Raw genomic sequence first — 17,768 nt, 5'->3', positions numbered from 1 at the left:
TCCTCGTTCCCAGCAGGGAACACTCATGAATGACTGGAGCTCTGTGAACCCCACGGTGTGACCCAGTGATGCAAAGTCAGAAGCCCCCACTTGCAAGTGAGGAAACTGAGGCACCGAGCGGGGATGTGATAGATTAGACGTCACAGTGGAATTACACACTGATTTGCATTCATAATGCAGAGCCAAGAACTTGCATCCACAGGCTCTGCCAAGGAGCCCTGGCAGGGATGGACGCAATCCCGGTTCCAGCAGGGGCTGCAGCCCTGCCTGGGGGTGCGAGGAGAGTGGCTGGCAGCACCCGCCCCCCCGTCTGATGCACACACAGAGTGGGGCAAGTTTCCATCGGGCTCTAGCATCTTCTCCTACCGTCACTGTTAGGGTGGTGTGGGCCCCGGCACCCTGGGAGGTGTTTACAGTCACACTGACCCTGAGCATTGGCTGAGGGTCTTGGAAAGTCACTGCTTCTCCCTTAGTCTCTTCCACTGTCACATGGGGGTCCCACCTCGTGTGTGGACAGTGCCGGCCCCCGGCAGATACCCTCCCTTGCCCATGCCATACCTGATAGTCAAAGGTCCCTGGCTGCTCCCTCAGGTCTTTGGGGGCACGAAGGTCCTCCAAGCTCTTGGCCTGGCCCAGTGGCTGCAGTGCGGCCTCCATGTCCAGGTTGCTGAAGACGTCTTCCAGAAGGTCGATGCTGGCAGCCCGGTCAGGGGGAGCTGGGACAGGGCCTGTGGGCTTCCGCACTTGCTGCTCTGGACTCTCTGTCTCGTCGCCTTCCGCACTGTCTGACTCCCTGAGTGTCCGATATGGCTGCGGCCTGTGGGGGACAGAGCAGGCTGCACTCTCCCACCCAGGCCTTCAGGGGAGGAGCAAGCAGCCTCCAGCCCAAGCACATTGAGGGCTTGAGGGGTGCACGCAGGGGCCTGCAGGACAGGAGAGTGTCCCGGGGTCTCCGTGAGGGCAGGAGGCTGCGAGGGTGCAAGCTGGGCATGCCGATGGGCCTGGGGCTGTGAACCAGGGCAACTCGCTTTGGCTCTCACTTGCACTCAGGGGACCCAATTAGTGCCCCCCAAACTATAGGTCCTTTCATAAAACTGGCTAGTGGGCTTGTGAGCCATTCAGACAAGGTGTGAGGAACAGACAGGACTGGAAGGGGGCTCACAGGCCAGCAGTCATGCTCCTCTTGCTCCCGCCCTGCTCTGCTGTTTGTTTGGTGGCCTAGGCACAGCCACAGTCAGGTTCTGTGAACAGCCCATGGGGAACTGGGCTGGGGAAGCTCTCCAGGGGAGCTGTCTGGGCCTAAGCTTGCCCTGCTAACCTTGGTTCCACCTCTGGTCATGCTATTTCTTGCTGTGGGACCTTTGGCAGGTCACTTAACTCTCTGAGCCTCAGGTGCTCAGGTGGTGGTGGTGGTTACATGAGCAAATGAGGTGCCCGGCACACAGCAGACACGCACGGGTTGGTTACAGCATCCATCGCCCACCAGTGAGCACGGCTGTCACACAGGCTCTTCTGCTAGCAGCTTTCGGTACTTTTACACATCAAAACCTTGCAGTCATTGGCTGGGCATGGTGGCTCACGCCTGTAATCCCAGCACTTTGGGAGGCCGAGGCGGGCGGATCACTTGAGTTCAGGAGTTCGAGACCAGCCTGGCCAACATGGTGAAACCCTGTCTCTATTAAAAACACAAAAATTTGCGGGGTGTGGTGGTGCGTGCCTGTAGTCTCAGCTACTCGGGTGGCTGAGGCATGGGAATTGCTTGAACCTGGGAGGTGGAGGTTGCAGTGAGCCAAGATCACAACACTGCACTCCAGCCTAGGCGACAGAGCGAGACCCTGTCTCAAAACAAAAAAGCAAAAAACAAAACAAAACAAAAAACCAAAAAACCCTACACCACTACTTTGCAGCTGATCCAAGTATAGGTAACAAAGGGTTCCACTTGCCTTCCCTTCCCATGGACCTGAGTCCCAGGGCACCACTGGGTAGATGGAGAGGCAGCGCTTGGGTCAACCCTTACCTCTAGTGGAGCCCCAGTGGGAAGTGCATCTCGAAGTGCATCTCGCCTTTTTTATATTTTTATTTTTCAGACGGAGTTTCACTCTTGTCTCCCAGGCTGGAGTGCAATGGCACAGTCTCGGCTCACTGCAACCTCCGCCTCCCAGGTTCAAGCAATTCTCTTGCCTTAGCCTCCTGAGTAGATGGAATTACAGGCTCCTGCCGTTTGCCCGGCTAATTTTTTGTATTTTTAGTAGAGACGGGGTTTCACTATGTTGGCCAGGCTGGTCTCGAACTCCTGACCTCGTGATCCGCCCGCCTCAGCCTCCCAAAGTGCTGAGATTACAGGTGTGAGCCACTGCGCCTGGCCACATCTCGCCTCTTCTAACCCCAAGTCTGGGGCTGGTGGTGGCCCTACGTCAGGCGGAGATGGTGCCCGTGGCACTGGTAAAGTGGGGGAAGGGCACCACCTGGCGGTCAAGGGTAGAATCACAGTGAAGGCACCAGGGTGGGGGACATGGGAGGGCTCATCAAACAGTCCCAGTGATGGGCAGGGACTCCATCATGTACTCTCTCGCTGAAGCAATGCAAGCAGGCCAGGAAGTCGGACTTACACCCCCACCTTATGGATGAGGAATGAAGCTCAGAGATGTTAAATAACTCACCTATGTCACACAGCACCCGCAAGAGGTGGAAATGGAAGCCAAGCTTGAGAGGCTTCAAACGTCCCTCACTCACCCTGACCAAGGAATTAGAGACCCTTTAATAAAGATGAGCACAATGAAAGGGTTAAAGTCAGTCAGTGTGCTTCTGGAACTTCAGGAAATAGTGTTCTTTTGAGACCATTTTGAGTTTCTTTTCAAACACACACACAAAGGCCTGTACTGACTTCTGAGGTCATGGGCTAAGGAAGCGAGCCCTCGCCGTTATTTAAATAATTAAGGCATCAGTTAGTTCAGAGACGATATGATGGAGCTGGGCCTTGGACATGACCTGGTGGACTCCTGGCTGGGAGCAGGGTGCCTTTTCCCAAAAGGTGTTTTAAGTTGACACATAGATGAACATTTCTTATGCTAAAGGTTCTATTTTTGTTCTAATTAGCAACAGAAATAATAACTAATACATTAAGCCTATGATATCATAGATATTATTGCTTAGGAGAAGGCTAATTTTAAAATCTTTTGAAAAAAAATCGAAACAAAGATTTGACATACAGCAAAAGTCACGTGTGATGCTAGGATGACACCAGCTTAGGCCACTACTTTCTTTTCTTTTCTTTTCTTTTCTTTTTTTAAAGGCAGAGTCTCGTTCTGTCACCCAGGTTGGAGTACAGCAGTGTGATCTCAGCTCACTGCAACCTCCGCCTCCCGGGTTCCAGTGATTCTCATGCCTCGGCCTCCTGAGTAGCTGGGATTACAGGTGTGCGCCACCATGCCCAGCTCATTTTTGTATTTTTTAAGTAGTGATGGGGTTTCACCATGTTGGCCAGGCTGGTCTCGAACTCCTGGCTTCAAGTGATCCACCCGCTTTGGCCTCCCAAAGTGCTGGGATTACAGGTGTGAGCCACTGCGCTCGGCAAGGCCACTACTTTCTAAGTGAGGACACTGGGAGGGGAGTGACTTGTCTGGGTCCCCAGTGACCTGCTGGCAGGAAAGGATCAGGACCCTCTGACCCTGTGGGGTCAATGACAGAGGGCCGAGCAGCCTGGGGTTTATAAGGTCCCCAGAGGAACCCACAGGCCATCCTAGGGAGAGGGACCTGATGCTGGGGTTTGGGAACAGGGAGAGGGTGCAGGGGACATGAGGGAGAGGGAGGGAAAGGCATCTCCTCTTCTGTGCAATGACCAAAACGATTAACGTGCCCCCTGGAAGGTTGCTGTGGGCACCATGGGCATCCCGCAAAGGGCAGTTTCCATTCCCTTAAAGGCTCCCATTAAAAACACACAACCGTGTTAACAAGGGCAAACAGACAAAAGCTGTCTCTCTGCTCAATGCCAGCTCTGAAACACTTGTGGGTGGAGGGGCAAGAACAGGTAAAGAAAGGAGGGCGACAGCAGCTTAATTTTAGGGGTGGCTGGATGGTGGGTGAAACTTTTAAAAATCGCTACTTGTAATTGGTATGAGGCTTAGGCTATAAATAATAATGATTAAATTATCTTTAAAAAGTCAGGCAGATCAGAACACTTGGATAGGCTGGCATTTAATATACACATTTCATATGAGGAACGTTTTCTTTTTTAACTTAAACTCTGATTCCCATCTCTATGGCTTTCCAAGACGTGCTGAGATAAAGAAGGACTTGGAGATCAACAACAACTTGGTGACTAATTGTAGTCACCAGTTCCACTAGCAATCAAGCACATTTCATCTCTAAGGGGACCAATGCTCGCGTATCACCCTGTCACCTCTCTATTGTCACAGCCTCTGTGGAGCTGGCAGAACGGATGCCCTGAGAGGTGGCACGCAGAGGTGGTGTCCACTCTGCATGTTGGCACTGGGGCACCGGCAGGCAGCAGCTCCAGACACCCTCCCCCCGACACAAAGGCAAGCAGCACCAGCCCCCCGCTTTCCCCATGCAGCCCCGCAGAGTCACCAAGCCGAGCTCAGGGAAATGGAAGAAGGAAGGAGAGACCATTCAAAGGGAGCGGAGAAGAAAAAGCTCTCGGTGAAGCCAGAGCTCGGGCCCTCTTCCCGCTGGCATTCATCATCAGAGGAGTCTTCGGAGAGGAAGACCGCATAGTGTCGCAAGGGCTTTACCAGGCTGGGGCAGAGGAAGACAAAAGAGAAGAGAACAGGCAGTTAGGGGTGCCCTCAGAACTTCACGTGCAGGCGGGAAGCAGGCCTCTGGGCTCCACGCCTGGCCCTGCCTCTGTGTGCCAGCCTGGGGTGGGGGCTCCCAGGAGAGGAAGCTCGTTCCAGATAGAAAAGAAACTAAATTTGCCATGTGTCCAGAGCCTTAAACTCATGATCCATCACATAGGACCTAGTAATTCCCCTTCCATTTGGTTAACCCTCAAAGTTGGCAAAGAATCACACTGGAAGATAGTCATCACTGCTGTTTATAATATTAAAACATGGAACAACCTACACTGTCAGCAACAACTAGCTGGTGCAGTGGCTGAATCTTGTCCTCCCATGAAACGTCATGTTTATGAAGACAAATTTAAAGATCAGGATGCAGAACTGCAATCACACCGCATTCGCTGTCATCTGCTTATGGAAAAATTCATAGAAAAAAGACTGGAAAGGTTCATGGCTAAACGTCAATAACAGCCAGTGGAATCATGGGTGATTTCTTTCCCCTCTGCTGCTTTTTATTTTTCTGTGTCTTATACATTTTCTACAATGAGCATATCTATTCCAATAATCAGGAAGAAATAAAAAATAAAAAAGTTCAAGAAAAAAGTGAGCCGTGCGGAAAAGCTCTCGCGAGAAGGCCCTTTTCTGATTAGCGGCTGCTCTCTGGAGTTTCCCTCAGATGCCTCTTCAGAGAGTCTTTTTCATCTGTGATGTGGAAATTAAATATTCATTGTTATAAAAAATGCATCTCCCTTGTCAGCCACCTGTGAGCTCTACCTCTATAAACACCAACACATACACAGCCTGGAGAAACTCCACGCCCGGCTCCCATGAATTATATACTGACCAGGGCCCACCAGAGGCCATGTGCTCAGCAGGGGCGAGCTGGACCAGGCAGATCTGGGTTCAAATCCCGGCCCTTGTGCTGGGGAGTAGGTGTCTCTGTGCACCCCACCAAGAGGCACTTTGAGCCTGCTTGGTGTGAGCAGACCCGGGGTGTTCCACACCCCTGCCCCATTCTGTGGGCTGGCTTGCTCTGAGGCGAGTGAAGTCTGGGGAGAATGTGGGGTACGGGGGCTGGCATGGGCTACCTCCTCTCCCCTCACCCCGCAGCTAAAGCCGTCTCCCTTCTCTGCTCTGTATGCTAGAATTCTTTTGAGGGTTTATTTTAGGAAAGGGCAACGTGTCCAAAAAAAGGACATGAGAACCACAGCTGGAGGGTGAGTGAGAGACAGTGGCTGCGCAGGGGGACGGGGCAAGTGGCCTGTGCCTGCACTTTGCTGCAATCCGCCAGGGCTGGTGCCCATCCCAGCACTTGCACATCAGAACCCTCACTTCCTCCCAGAGGCTGGCCAGGCAAAGAGTTTTGTCCTCGAACTACAGTGGAGGTTGAGGCTCAGGAGGGGAAGCCAGTAGCCCAGGGTTACACAACAGGAGGCAGCGAGTCCCAGTGCTGGGCTCTTCTCTGCTCCCAGGCTGCCTTGCTGGCTGTTGGGGCAAGACACAACTCAGCCCTTCCTGGACTCGAGGGGGCTCCTGGTCCAGGGGGCATTTCCCCGCCTCAGTGGAGAGGTCAGGAAGACCTGACTTGCAGGAATCTCGGGGCCAGGGCACCACCTGGCTCCTGCCACTTCCATAGCAAAGAAGACAGAGCAGAAAGGCTACTCTCCATACAGCCACCAGAGTCTCTTTCAATCACAAACCCACACTTGTCACTCTCCTGCTAAAACCTATAAATCTGCCATTCTGAATTGTGATCTTGCTGCAGTTGGTGGTATGGTGAGTAAATAAATCTGTGGAGCAAAGGGTTAGGAATAATAATGTTCAGACATTTGCAGGGACTTGTTTCAAAGTGAGGGGGAGCCCACTCTCACTCTGCAGCACTGACTGCTCTCCTGAGCAGGTGAGGGGCAGAGGGTGGGCAGGCCGTGGGCTTCTGCTGCACTCTGGGGAGCTCGTGGGATGCACTGCTGAGCGGCCATGCCGAGCTCCGAGCAGGGCAGTCTCCATGCTGTGTGTTGGCTCTGCCTACCTCTGTGGCCCTCTCCTGGCCTCCCCTGCGGCCATGCTTACCATCTCTGACCACACTGGGCCCTGGATATTCCCCCTCCCTGTCACCTTTGCTTGGAGCACTGACTGCTCTTCCGTCTTGAAGACTCAGCTCAGCGGGACTTCTATGAAGCCCACTGGAGGCTAGGAGAGCTCCCTGGCTGTGCCTCTTCGCACTTCATAGATACCATTTAACCTCTTGCCACTCTGTTTCTGAGTCAAGTTCCTCAAGGGCAGGGCCTGCCTTGTTCTTCTCTTTCTCCCCAGCTGGGGTACAGCATGAATGCTGTGGAAGTTTGCGAATGAATGAAAGCCAGCCTGCTGGGGGAACCCCCACTTTACCATCTTCCTGGAGCTGCACCACACTGTCCCCTTTCCCCAGACTGTGGCTGTGGTACAAAAGTGCTCCCCCTCTGGGCTCCCATCTGTTCTGAGATGCTAAGACGTGAAGAATGGGACGACGTTTGAAGGTGAGGGTGTCAGGTAGGTAGGGGCAGGCAGAAAGTGTTTAAAATGATATCAACAAGCAGGTACCATGCTTTATAGAGGCCATTTCTACCCCTCACAAGAGCCTAACAAGAAGGTGTCGCCATACTGATTTTCTAGAGGGTGAGGGCTTCATGAGTCCACCCATCCATCTGTCCATCTGTGCACCCAACCAAGAGGCGCTTTGAGCCTACTTGGTGTGAGCAGACCCAGGCTAGCTGTGCACTGGGGCATCACTGGTGAAGAGGTGACCATGTGGCCAAGAAGTGGAGAACGGGGACTGCAGCCCGGATGGTCCACCCCCAGGGGCCTCACCCTCTCCTGTGAGCGGGGCTCGGAGTAGATGCACATGAGGGGACACCAGCCCCGGCTCGGGCCAAATGGAGGGAGGCTCTCCAGTCGCCCTCACGTCCACCTTGGTTGCCTTTCCGACACCTATCCAAGCACGGGCCCCCACCTCTGGCTCTGACAAGAGAGCACAGATCACAGCTTGACATGTTGGTGCAACGCCACTCAACCTGCCAGGAATTTCCGGCTTCACCCAGGAGCGAGGAACCTCTGTGCCGGGCTGTGCCCTGGCTTTGCTAAATCCAGCTGCCGCAGTTCAGGCCACTGTCGCAATCCAGCGCTGCCCACACTGCTGTGATGGTGGAGGGGGCTGGGGGCTTCCACACTGGCGTGACTGTGGTGGGCGGGGGAAGAGAGGGAACCGCAGTTTCCAGTTCAGGAGCCACTTTCCTTCTCCAGTTGGATGTACTGGCTGGGCCAGGCTGGTTGGGCAGTGATTTCCACAGGAGGCCTAGCTGTCTCCAGAATATACCACCTGTCTCTTGAAAGTGGCAGGGTACATCCAGGTGAGAAGTTTGTCATCTGATGTGGTCAGATCAGAGCTTTGTCAAGTCCAGGCCACATGGATGGCGATAACACTAGCAGTAATTACAAGCCTTGGGCGAAATGCTGTCCATACAATTTCTCATGAATTCTTTATTGCAACCCCATTTTGCAGACAAAGTAGCCAAGGCTCAGAGAGGGGGAGTCACTTGCCCGGGGTCACACAGCAGCTAAAGGTAGAGCTAGGAACTGAATGTGGATTTGCCAACTTTCAACCACTACGGGATCTTGCCTCTTCAGTTTCCTGGGTCGGAAACAACGAAATAAGAGATAGGGTGTTTCCTCTTTTACTTTTAATGAAAGGTGAGGTTTCAAAATAAACTTACTTAAATTCAGCTGCCCATGTTCTCCCATGAAACATACAGTCAGATATTTGTCAGAGATAAAGGATGAACCATCGAAAACGTCCAGGCTTAAATTTTTTATTAGCTTAAGGCAGAATATGAAAAAAAAAAAAAAAAAAAAAAGCACCTTTTCCCTCATTAACCCAATTCAGCTACTCCCCTGCGGTCTGCCACCCACCACTTGCCTGGATTTTATTACACACAAAGAGCTGTCTGTGAAAAGGCACTTTGCGGCAAACTTGGCTGCCCAGTGAGGGCTGCCAGAGTCTTGGTGCAGAAGAAAGGCTGGCCGTCCGTCATGGATCAGACCCCATCATCCCCCACGGCTGCTCCCGCCTCTGCCCACCTTGTCTCCGCATGGAGTTCCCATGCAGATGACTTCCCGAACCCCTTCTAATGTTTGGTTTAACGTGTCGCCGGTTAACGCGCGCGTGTGACAGTGGTGACAGGCGAGGCTGTTCCTTTTTAAATACCATGTCAGAGACACGGCGTCAGGAAGCGGGGACGTGCTCCATGCTCTCTGCCGCGCCGGGATCGCACCGGCTTATTTTTTAATGAGGAAGATCTGCATCTCGGGAGTTTTTTTCATGTGTCACATCGCGTGGACAAATCAGCAGCACGTCACGCTGGCCCAAAATGAAATGCTGACAAATGTAGATATTTCAAATTTAATTGACATTTAAATGTACTTGAGATAAAGACGGGGAAAAATCAGCCAGGACTTGGTCTCCGGAGGTGGTGAAGGGGAGCTGGTGATCATTTTTGAAAGGATCACTTCACTCAGGCACAAAGGATCCTCGCTTTGTAAATGTCTTGGCTACGCTGTGTCCCTCTGTCACGTGGCTCCAGTGGGCAGGTGCTGATGAGCAGGGACAGCCCCCAGGGTGAGGCCAGGTCCTGCCTGTCCGGTGGGTGCCAGTCTGTCTAACCGTCCACTACCCTCCCCTTCCTAGTCAGGCTACCTTGGAAAAGTCACTTCATCTCCCTGAACCTAACTTTCTTGTTTAATTTTCTATTTCCATAGGTTTTTGGGGAACAGGTGGTATTCGGATACATGAGTAATTTCTTTAGCTGTGATTTGTGAGATTTTGGTGCACCCATCACCCGAGCAGTATACACTGAACCTAATTTGTAATCTTTTATCCCTCACCCCCTTCCTACCCTTTCCCTGCCGAGGCCCCAGAGTTCCTTGTATCATTCTTATGCCTTTGCATCCTCAAAGCTTAGTTCCCACTTATGAGTGAGAACATATGATGTTTGGTTTTCCATTCCTGAGTTACTTCACTGAGAATAAGAGTCTCCAATCCCATCCAGGTTGCTGTGGATGCCATTAATTCATTCCTTTTTATGACTGAGTAGTATTCCATCATAGATATACCACAGTTTCTTTATCCACTTGCTGATTGATGGGCCTTTGGGCTGGTTCCACATCTTTGCAACCTTATTTTCTTATCTGTAAAATGGAGATTCTGTAGCCCTCCTGAGAGTCTTATGGGAAGACTTAAATGCATGTATTCGTAAAGGGCTTTGCATGGTGCTGAGCACACAGTGACTAATCCACTACTGTCCACATGCCACATTCACCTGCCAACAAGTAGATTCTGGGCATCTGTATCCTGTGCGGGGTCTTTCCTAGGTGTTCAAGGATGAGTAAGGCAGTCCCTGCCTTCCCAGAACTTTCCAGGCATGGTTAGTGGTCCTCAGCTGAACGTATCTCAGCACATCAGAACCATCTGGGAACCCCCGTCTCCTGCCAGAGATTCCACAGCAAAGGAATCTCTGAAGTTCCAGCTACTCAAGAGGCAGAGGTGGGAGGATTGCTTCAGCCCAGGAGTTCTAGGCCAGCCTGGGCAACACAGCTAGACCTCATCTTAAAAAAAAAAAAAAAAAAGAAGGTGGCTCTGAACCAAGACTGCGGGGTCTCTGGGGGTACACAGTGGCACACGCCCCATAGAGGAAACTCTGGAATTAGACTGGAGCTGTTCTCTGAGCGACCCAGGATAAGGGCTAGGACTGTTCTCAGGGAGGAAGCAATGGAGACAGAGGAAGCTACTGTACATAGGAACCTGTAAACTCAGTTGCAGGTGAATATCTACTTAAAAGCAACGACGATAAGAATTATTGTTGCCACAAGTCACGATCACCAGCATGCTCTGCCTGTTCTGCCTGTCCAGTGAACTGGTTTAGGGGAGGTGGGAGAGATGGGTGAGTGTGAGATACCAGGTCCTTCCTGCCCCACTGGGGACTTGCTTTGCCGGAGGACAGTGGTGGGGGCGTGCCTGGCTCAAGGGCTCTTGGACAAGGCTCCATTTGGGAGGTGATGTGGGAGCCGGACTTTTTTTTTTTTTGAGACGGAGTCTCACTCTGTTGCCCAGGCTGGAGTGCAGTGGCACAATCTCGGCTCACTGCAACCTCCGACTCATGTGTTCAAGCGATTCTCCTGCCTCAGCCTCCAGAGTAGCTGGGACTATAGGCATGTGCTACCATGCCTGGCTATTTTTTTTATTTTTTATTTTAGTAGAGATGGGGTTTCACCATGTTGCCTAGGCTGGTCTTGAACTCCTAAACTTAGGCAATCCATCCGCCTCGGCCTCCCAAAGTGCCTGGCCAGAGCTGGACTTTTAATCCTGAGTATGGGAGAGGATCATAATGACCTGGAGGCATCTCCGAGAGGGGCAGGCACAGGGAACTCCATGTCCGGGTGGGGAGTTCAAGAGAAGAGGCTGGAGGTTGGCAGGGACCAGGTCGTGGAGGGCCTGGAGCCAGCGCAAGGATGAGAGGTGACGTGCAAGTCTGGGGGTGGTGCAAGGCCTTGGGGTGGCTGCAGTCAAGCAGGAAGCATGCCTGGCTGCCCATCCCCCTCTCTTGGGTTATGCCCTTGGCTTCTTCAGCCTTTATTCGGGCATTTATTTGATTACTTCTCAGTCTGTAGGTTCACTCCTTCCTTCTTTCAACAAAAATCATGAATGCCAATTTCACACATCCATACCCGTGCCCCAGCATGCCCCGAGAAGCCCTTCCACGGCCACTGGCTGGACACTCACATAGGCAGTGGCCCCAGCACAGGATGTGGGCTTCAGGCTCTGCGGTGGAGGGAAGATGGGGCTGGGAATGCCTTGGGGGCACTTTCCTCTGCAGGGAAGAGGCACTGTGCAGAACACCTGCCCCTCACCCTGAGGACAGCCTCTGCATCCTGGAGCCCAGATCTGGAGACTGAGTTCTGGGAACTGTGGGAGCAGTGGTGGGGGCAAGAAAGTAGTGGCTGTGGGACCTGGCTGCCCGGGTGCACATCCTGGACTGAGGGTGCGTCATTCCACTGGCTACAGCCGTGGCTCCCTCATGGCTGAATGCCCAGGCTGCGAAGATTTTTTGGGGAGCAGGGAGCTTAGCCAAGACAACACGTGTGAAATTGCTGGGCACAAAAAAGGCAGTTGAGAAATGGCGATGTGGCATCTGGAAGAGGCAGAGGGCTAGGTGGGAAGGCAAAGCCTTTCAGGGGTGACTGAAATCAGTCATGTCTTGAGGATGAGGCCCCTGTTCCTAAAGCATCCCCAAGGCTTGGTTTCCAGTTAACTCCCCGTGGTGACAGCTCCTGGGAAAAGTCCTTCCCTCCGATTTGCCAGGCAGAAGAGGCGACAAATGGGTCCTGTGTCTTCCGGGGCTGCTGCAGATCCTTGGGGGGATCCTGGGTGGGCAGAGGTGAGGTATTCTTGGCACTTCCTGCTCTTCCAGTTTAGGCTCAGGCTCCACGGCTGGCTTTAGGCTTGGTTTTGTCTCCAGGGCCCAGAATCTACTCTGTGTGTGTGTGTGTGTGTGTGTGTGTGTGTGACAGAGAGAGAGAGAGAGAGAGAGTGAGAGTGAGAGGCCTCTAGCCCTGCTAATTGGGTCTGTGACCTTCTGCTCATGTGTTTGGATGGCTGGCTGCTAAGGGAGTGGGCCCTGGCAGCCTGCCAGGGGGTAGAGCCCAGACAGCTGCCCCTACCCCCTGGGGCCGAGGGCCCAGCTGGCATCTTGGAGACTTGCTCCTGGGGCTGAGCACAGTTCCTGGCTCTTAGAGGGCTGGGGATGCACTGGAAGCTTCATACGCACGTCCTAATCACACCTGGCACACAGTAGGTGCTCTTTATCTGTTTGTGGTTGTTACCGGACGCCCCTACCCCGCCTCCCAGGTGCTTGACTGCAAGCCGCACTCTGCCTTCAGATTCCTTTGTTCATTCACCCAGGAAACATCTCAGAGCAGAGGTCTGGGCTCGGATGTGGTCCAGGAGTTGGAGAGTCAAAGCTGAGGAAGAGCTCACAGACTACTGGTGTGCCTGGTGTGTGTGTGTGTGCGCGCGTGCATGAGACAAAGAGAAAACTACAACATGGCCGGTCACCGCCAGATCAGGAGACGCACAGGGGATTGTGGGCGTGGGAGGGAGGAGAGTGGGTGGTTCGTGGGGGAGGTGTTGGGGTGTCGGAGGGCTGAGATAAGGCCAGGAGGGAGGCCACGCGCTCTGCTCACTCAGGATGCCAGTGCCTCCTGTGGGCCTTTTCCCCAGCCACACTCCTGGAGATGTTAATAGGCATCATGTTAAGAAAGGAGGACCAGGAGACATGCCCATAGCCTCCAGGCTGGTGCCTGGTGGGCCAGGAGGCTGACTCAGGCCTGTTGGATGCCAGAGCTCTGCCCATGCACCAGGCCGCCATCCAAATGATGGGCCCACGCCCCCAGGGCAGCTGTGGGGCTGTGCAGGAGGGAAAGTGCTCTACCCCTGTGTGATCCAGAGCTGGGAGCAACTGATCTGCTGAGGCTATGCTGAGCCTAGGCCCGAGGAGGGCAAGGCCGTTGAACGTGCACAAGCGGCACGCCAGCTTTTGCCAGAGCATGTGTGTGAGTGCCCAGAGTCCATTGCAAAGTGTTCTGAGACCTGGGCTTCGGGCGGGGTTTTCTCACTAAATGCTTCTGGCAGCTTCTTCTGATCTTATTTTAATCTTCTGGGGCTTTGGTGCTGGGGTCACGCGGTGCAATTCAGAGGATCAGACACTCCAATTCCTAGGCAGCAAGGGTCGGGCATTTGGGGTAGAGACTGTCTACCTAGCTAGCATGGCCTGCAGAAGTTTTCCTTGTCCAGAAGGATTCGGACACGTGTTTGAATGCCAGTCACATGTTTCTCTGGGTCCCTCAGAATCAGATGTCCGGGAGTCCAGTTCTGGTGAGGGTATAAGGTGGTACAATTCTTCAGAAAGTTATATAGCAATATGGAGCAGAAATCTTCTTACAACTGGTTAAGGGTAAAGGCTTTTGGTATTAACAAGGCATGTTTGAGGCTCAGGTCTGCTACTAACTAGCTGTGTGACCAAGGGCAGTGACAATCTCTTGAAGTCTCAGCTATTTCTATAAAATAGATCTCATAAGACCTCCCCCTACATATTTCTTGTGAGGATTCAATGAAATGGTGTATGTAAAGTGCTTAGCACATTCCCAGTTAATGGGAGTTGTCAATAATTCCGTTTCTTTTTTCTTTTTTTTTAGAGTCTCACTCTGTTGCCCAGGCTGGAGGGCAGTGGCATGATCTCTGCTCCCTGCAACCTCTGCCTCCTGGGTTCAAATGATTCTCCTGCCTCAGGCTTCCGAGTAGCTGAGATTATAAGTGTGTGCAACCAAGACCGGCTGATTTTTGTATGTTTAGTAGAGACGGAGTTTTGCCATGTTGGCCAAGCTGGTGTCGAACTCCTGACCTCAAGTGATCCACCCACCTTGGCCTCCCAAAGTACTGGGATACAAGCATGAGCCACCGTGCCCAGCCTAGAATAAGGATATTTACCCTGGCATTTTTTATATTAATGAAAACCTGGAAAGGATCTAAAGATCCAGTATGAGGGCAATAGTTAGGCAGACCATGAGCATACGCACAATGAGATCCTCTGCAGTCACAGACAATAGGGGTTACAGAGACACACGGAACAAGTCCACATGCTGGCATATTGCAAGGAAGTTGCAGCTCTATAAAAGACATGCAGGATAAAGACTGGGCATGGATCTCCAGGAATGCTAATATGTAGTGGAATGAAAGTAATGGGATTCAAAATGAATTTGTCTCTTTTCCCTAACATTCCAGATTGTCTATCAGGCTACCAGGTAATTTTTACAAACCAAAAATTACCTGAAAAGAGCAGATTTTGCATGGATCTGGCCAGAGAAGTGAGCTGGGCAGCAGCCCTGGACCCTGGTGGCTGAGTTTGGACCCTTCTTACTTAGTACAGTGGAACTTCAAATAACCAGGATGCAGCCAGTCAAGACCCTCGTGTGACTGGAGAGTGTTCAGTGTCTCACCCATTAGGAGACAAGGTGTGCAGTCGAAAGCACTTGGCTCTGCATGCAGGTGGTCAGGAGGGGCACCTCAGATCCACAACCAGCTGCAAGCCCCTTAATCCTTAAGACTCAGAAGACAGCCCTACATCTGGGCTGTGAAGATTAAACAGGTGGCAGATGCCTATAATTATCTCCCTCCATACTCTCAGCAACTCTGTGAGGGCCAGTGCCCCAGCCCCTACTGCCACCTCCCAGCAGGGAACAAATGACTAGCTGCCTGGCAGAGAGATGCACCCCGGGATCAGTGTGTGACTCCCTGCCTTGGCCTTAGTCTGCACACAGTGTGCCATCATGAGGGGCCCGGCGGCTCAGACCACAGTGCTGCCTTTCAGAGCCTGCCATTGGCTTTGTTTTTTCTTTTTCTTTTTTATTTGAGATGGCGTCTCGCTCTGTCACCCAGGCTAGAGTGCAGTGGTGCGATCTTGGCTCACTGCCAGCTCCGCCTCCCAGGTTCATGCCATTCTCCTGCCTCAGCCTCCTGAGTAGCTGGGACTACAGGGATCCACCACCATGCCCGGCTAATTTTTTGTATTTTTTTTAGTAGAGACGGGGTTTCACTGTGTTAGCCAGGATGGTCTTGATCTCCTGACCTCGTGATCCGCCCGCCTCGGCCTCCCAAAGTGCTGGGATAACAGGCGTGAGCCACCGCGCCCGGCCACCATTGGCTCTTTCTAAGCACCCAGTTGGATGGGCAATTTCCCTATACCTGGCAGACCAAAAGGAAGATAACTTGGGGCCTCGCAGCTGTGCGCACCCCATGGAAACCACCACACAGCATTTTTTTTTTTTTTGGAGACAGAGTCTCGTTCTGTTACTCAGGCTGGAGTGCAATGGTGTGATCTCGGCTCACTGCAAGCTCCACCTACTAGGTTCAAGCGATTCTCCTGCCTCAGCCTCCCTAGTAACTGGGATTACAAGCATGTATCACCACACCCAGCTAATTTTTTGTGTTTTTAGTAGAGACGGGGTTTCACTGTTAGCCAGGCTGGTCTTGAACTCCTGACCTCAAGTGATCCGCCCGCCTCAGACTCCCAAGGTGCTGGGATTACAGGTGTGAACCACCGTGCCCGGCCGCGGCCTGCTTTTAATAGGAGGGGAGCTGTGAACCTCACTGTGCTCACTGCCGTAGCCATCATCCCCACCAGTCAGAGAAGCACGTGAGGATAATTAGGTCTTAACAAAAAGCCTGGATAGTAGAGAAGAATGGACCAGGCTTCTGTCATCAGACAGCCGATCCTACCATTTTCTGGCCCTGAGAAACCTTGGGCAAGTTATGAAAGTCTCTCTGAGCCTCAGTTTTTCTGTCTGTTCAATGGGAAAGCTACCACCTACCTTTGACAATCTTTTTTATTTTATTTTTTGAGATAGGGTCTCGCTCTGAGGCCCAGGGTGGTGTGCAGTGTCATGATCTCAGCTCACTGCAACCTTCAACTCCCCAGGGCTCATGCAATTCTCATGCCTCAGCCTCCCGACTAGCTGGGACTACAGGTACACGCCACCATGCCCGGCTAATACCTCTGACAATCTTAAGGGATGTTGGTGAATGTCATTCCTCTTTCCTTCCCCAAGAAGAAACACTCAGGCACCAGTGCACATGGTTTCTTTGGCGGTGAGAAGACTGAACAGATCCGGTTCCCAACTCCAGCCTTCAGGGAGCCAGAGAGGGAGGGTGGCCTGCTGGGCAGGCCATCATCTCATTTTAGGATGTGGAGCTGTCTCTCTGGGCAAAGCCAGACTAAAGATGAACCCTGAAGGGCCCCGTTCCAAGGACAGATCAGAATGTCATGGAGAGAATGAAATCAAGAATTCTGAATGCTGGCCTGGCCACTTTTCAACTGGGTGACCTTGGGAAGACTGGTCAAATCCACATTCTGGGCCTGAGCTCCCACTCGGGAAGAAACGATGCTAGCCCAAGAGGGCCTAGAAATCAATGGGTGCTCCACCGCGCCCCCTGCTGACTGGTGTCTGACCCACAGCCTCTCATGCAGGATCCCTCCTACCCCGATCCCTGCCCCACGGAAGCCCCTGGGCGTCACATCAGCTGTGCTCTGAATAGTAATGGAAGTAGCCAGTACTTCTTGAAGAGATTTAGTAACTGAATATTAACCAAGTAATGTTACCTGAAAAGTAGAGGGAATGTTTCCCCCAGAAATCTTCAAAAAAGTCTTCTTCCAATTGCCAACGGCCAGTTTTAAGGGACTAGGAAACCTATCATTGATTCAGAAAGAAAATTTGACACAGGAAAATTTCATTTTGGGAAAATGCAAGTCAACCAAGAGTCAGCATGGGGACTCCCTTTTAAGGCCTCCTTTAAAAAAATCGTCCGTGCTTGCGCCTAGTAGGTTTTCAAAGATACTTGCTGAATGAATGAATGCACGAATGGACAGATGGAACGATGGTGGGATGGACATCAGCTGGGAAGGAAGAAATGAACTTCACGGGTGGACTGGCCAGAGAGTGGCTGGCTACTGTTTCTGGGCCCTGATGAGTCCCAGGATGCTCAGCTACTCCAGGAGACAGTCTTACTCTTAATGAGCCCCATCTTGCTGTCCACAAAGCTGGTTATTTTATTTTTGAGACAGAGTCTCACTCTGTTGCACAGGCTGGAGTGTGGTGGTGTGATCTCAGCTCACGGCAGCCTCCGCCTCCTGGGTTCAAGTGATTCTCATGCCTCAGCCTCCCGAGTAGCTGGAATTACAGGGGTGCGCCACCACACTCAGCTAATTTTTGTATTTTTAGTAGAGACGGGGTTTCGCCATGTTGCCCAGGCTGGTCTCGAACCCCTGACCTCAGGTGATCCGCTCGCCTTGGCCTCCCAAAGTGCTGGGATTATTTAATGTGCAATTGGAA

The 17,768-nt window shown here is 52.3% G+C and overlaps 1 protein-coding gene across 6 annotated transcripts in view; it reads right to left on the bottom strand.

Annotated features, from left to right (window-relative positions):
• DENND1A (DENN domain containing 1A) overlaps positions 1-17,768 on the bottom strand; it is a 542,810-nt gene that overhangs the window by 3,694 nt on the left and 521,348 nt on the right. For 4 of the 6 annotated variants that reach the window (XM_063594216.1, XM_063594214.1, XM_034929018.4 and 1 more), the window contains 2 exons: positions 4,627-4,755; positions 559-817 (listed from right to left, as the gene is read on the bottom strand). In XM_063594216.1, the coding sequence (XP_063450286.1) occupies positions 559-817; positions 4,627-4,755 (388 nt within the window). The remainder of the gene's footprint in view (positions 1-558; positions 818-4,626; positions 4,756-17,768) is intronic. The other 2 variants (XM_034929019.4, XM_063594215.1) reach the window with 1 other exon arrangement.

The sequence above is a fragment of the Pan paniscus genome, chromosome 11 (assembly GCF_029289425.2).
Source record: "Pan paniscus chromosome 11, NHGRI_mPanPan1-v2.0_pri, whole genome shotgun sequence".
NCBI lineage: Eukaryota > Metazoa > Chordata > Mammalia > Primates > Hominidae > Pan > Pan paniscus.
The sequence above is the reverse complement of the archived record's forward strand: the minus strand, read 5'-3'. Positions and strand labels throughout refer to the sequence as shown.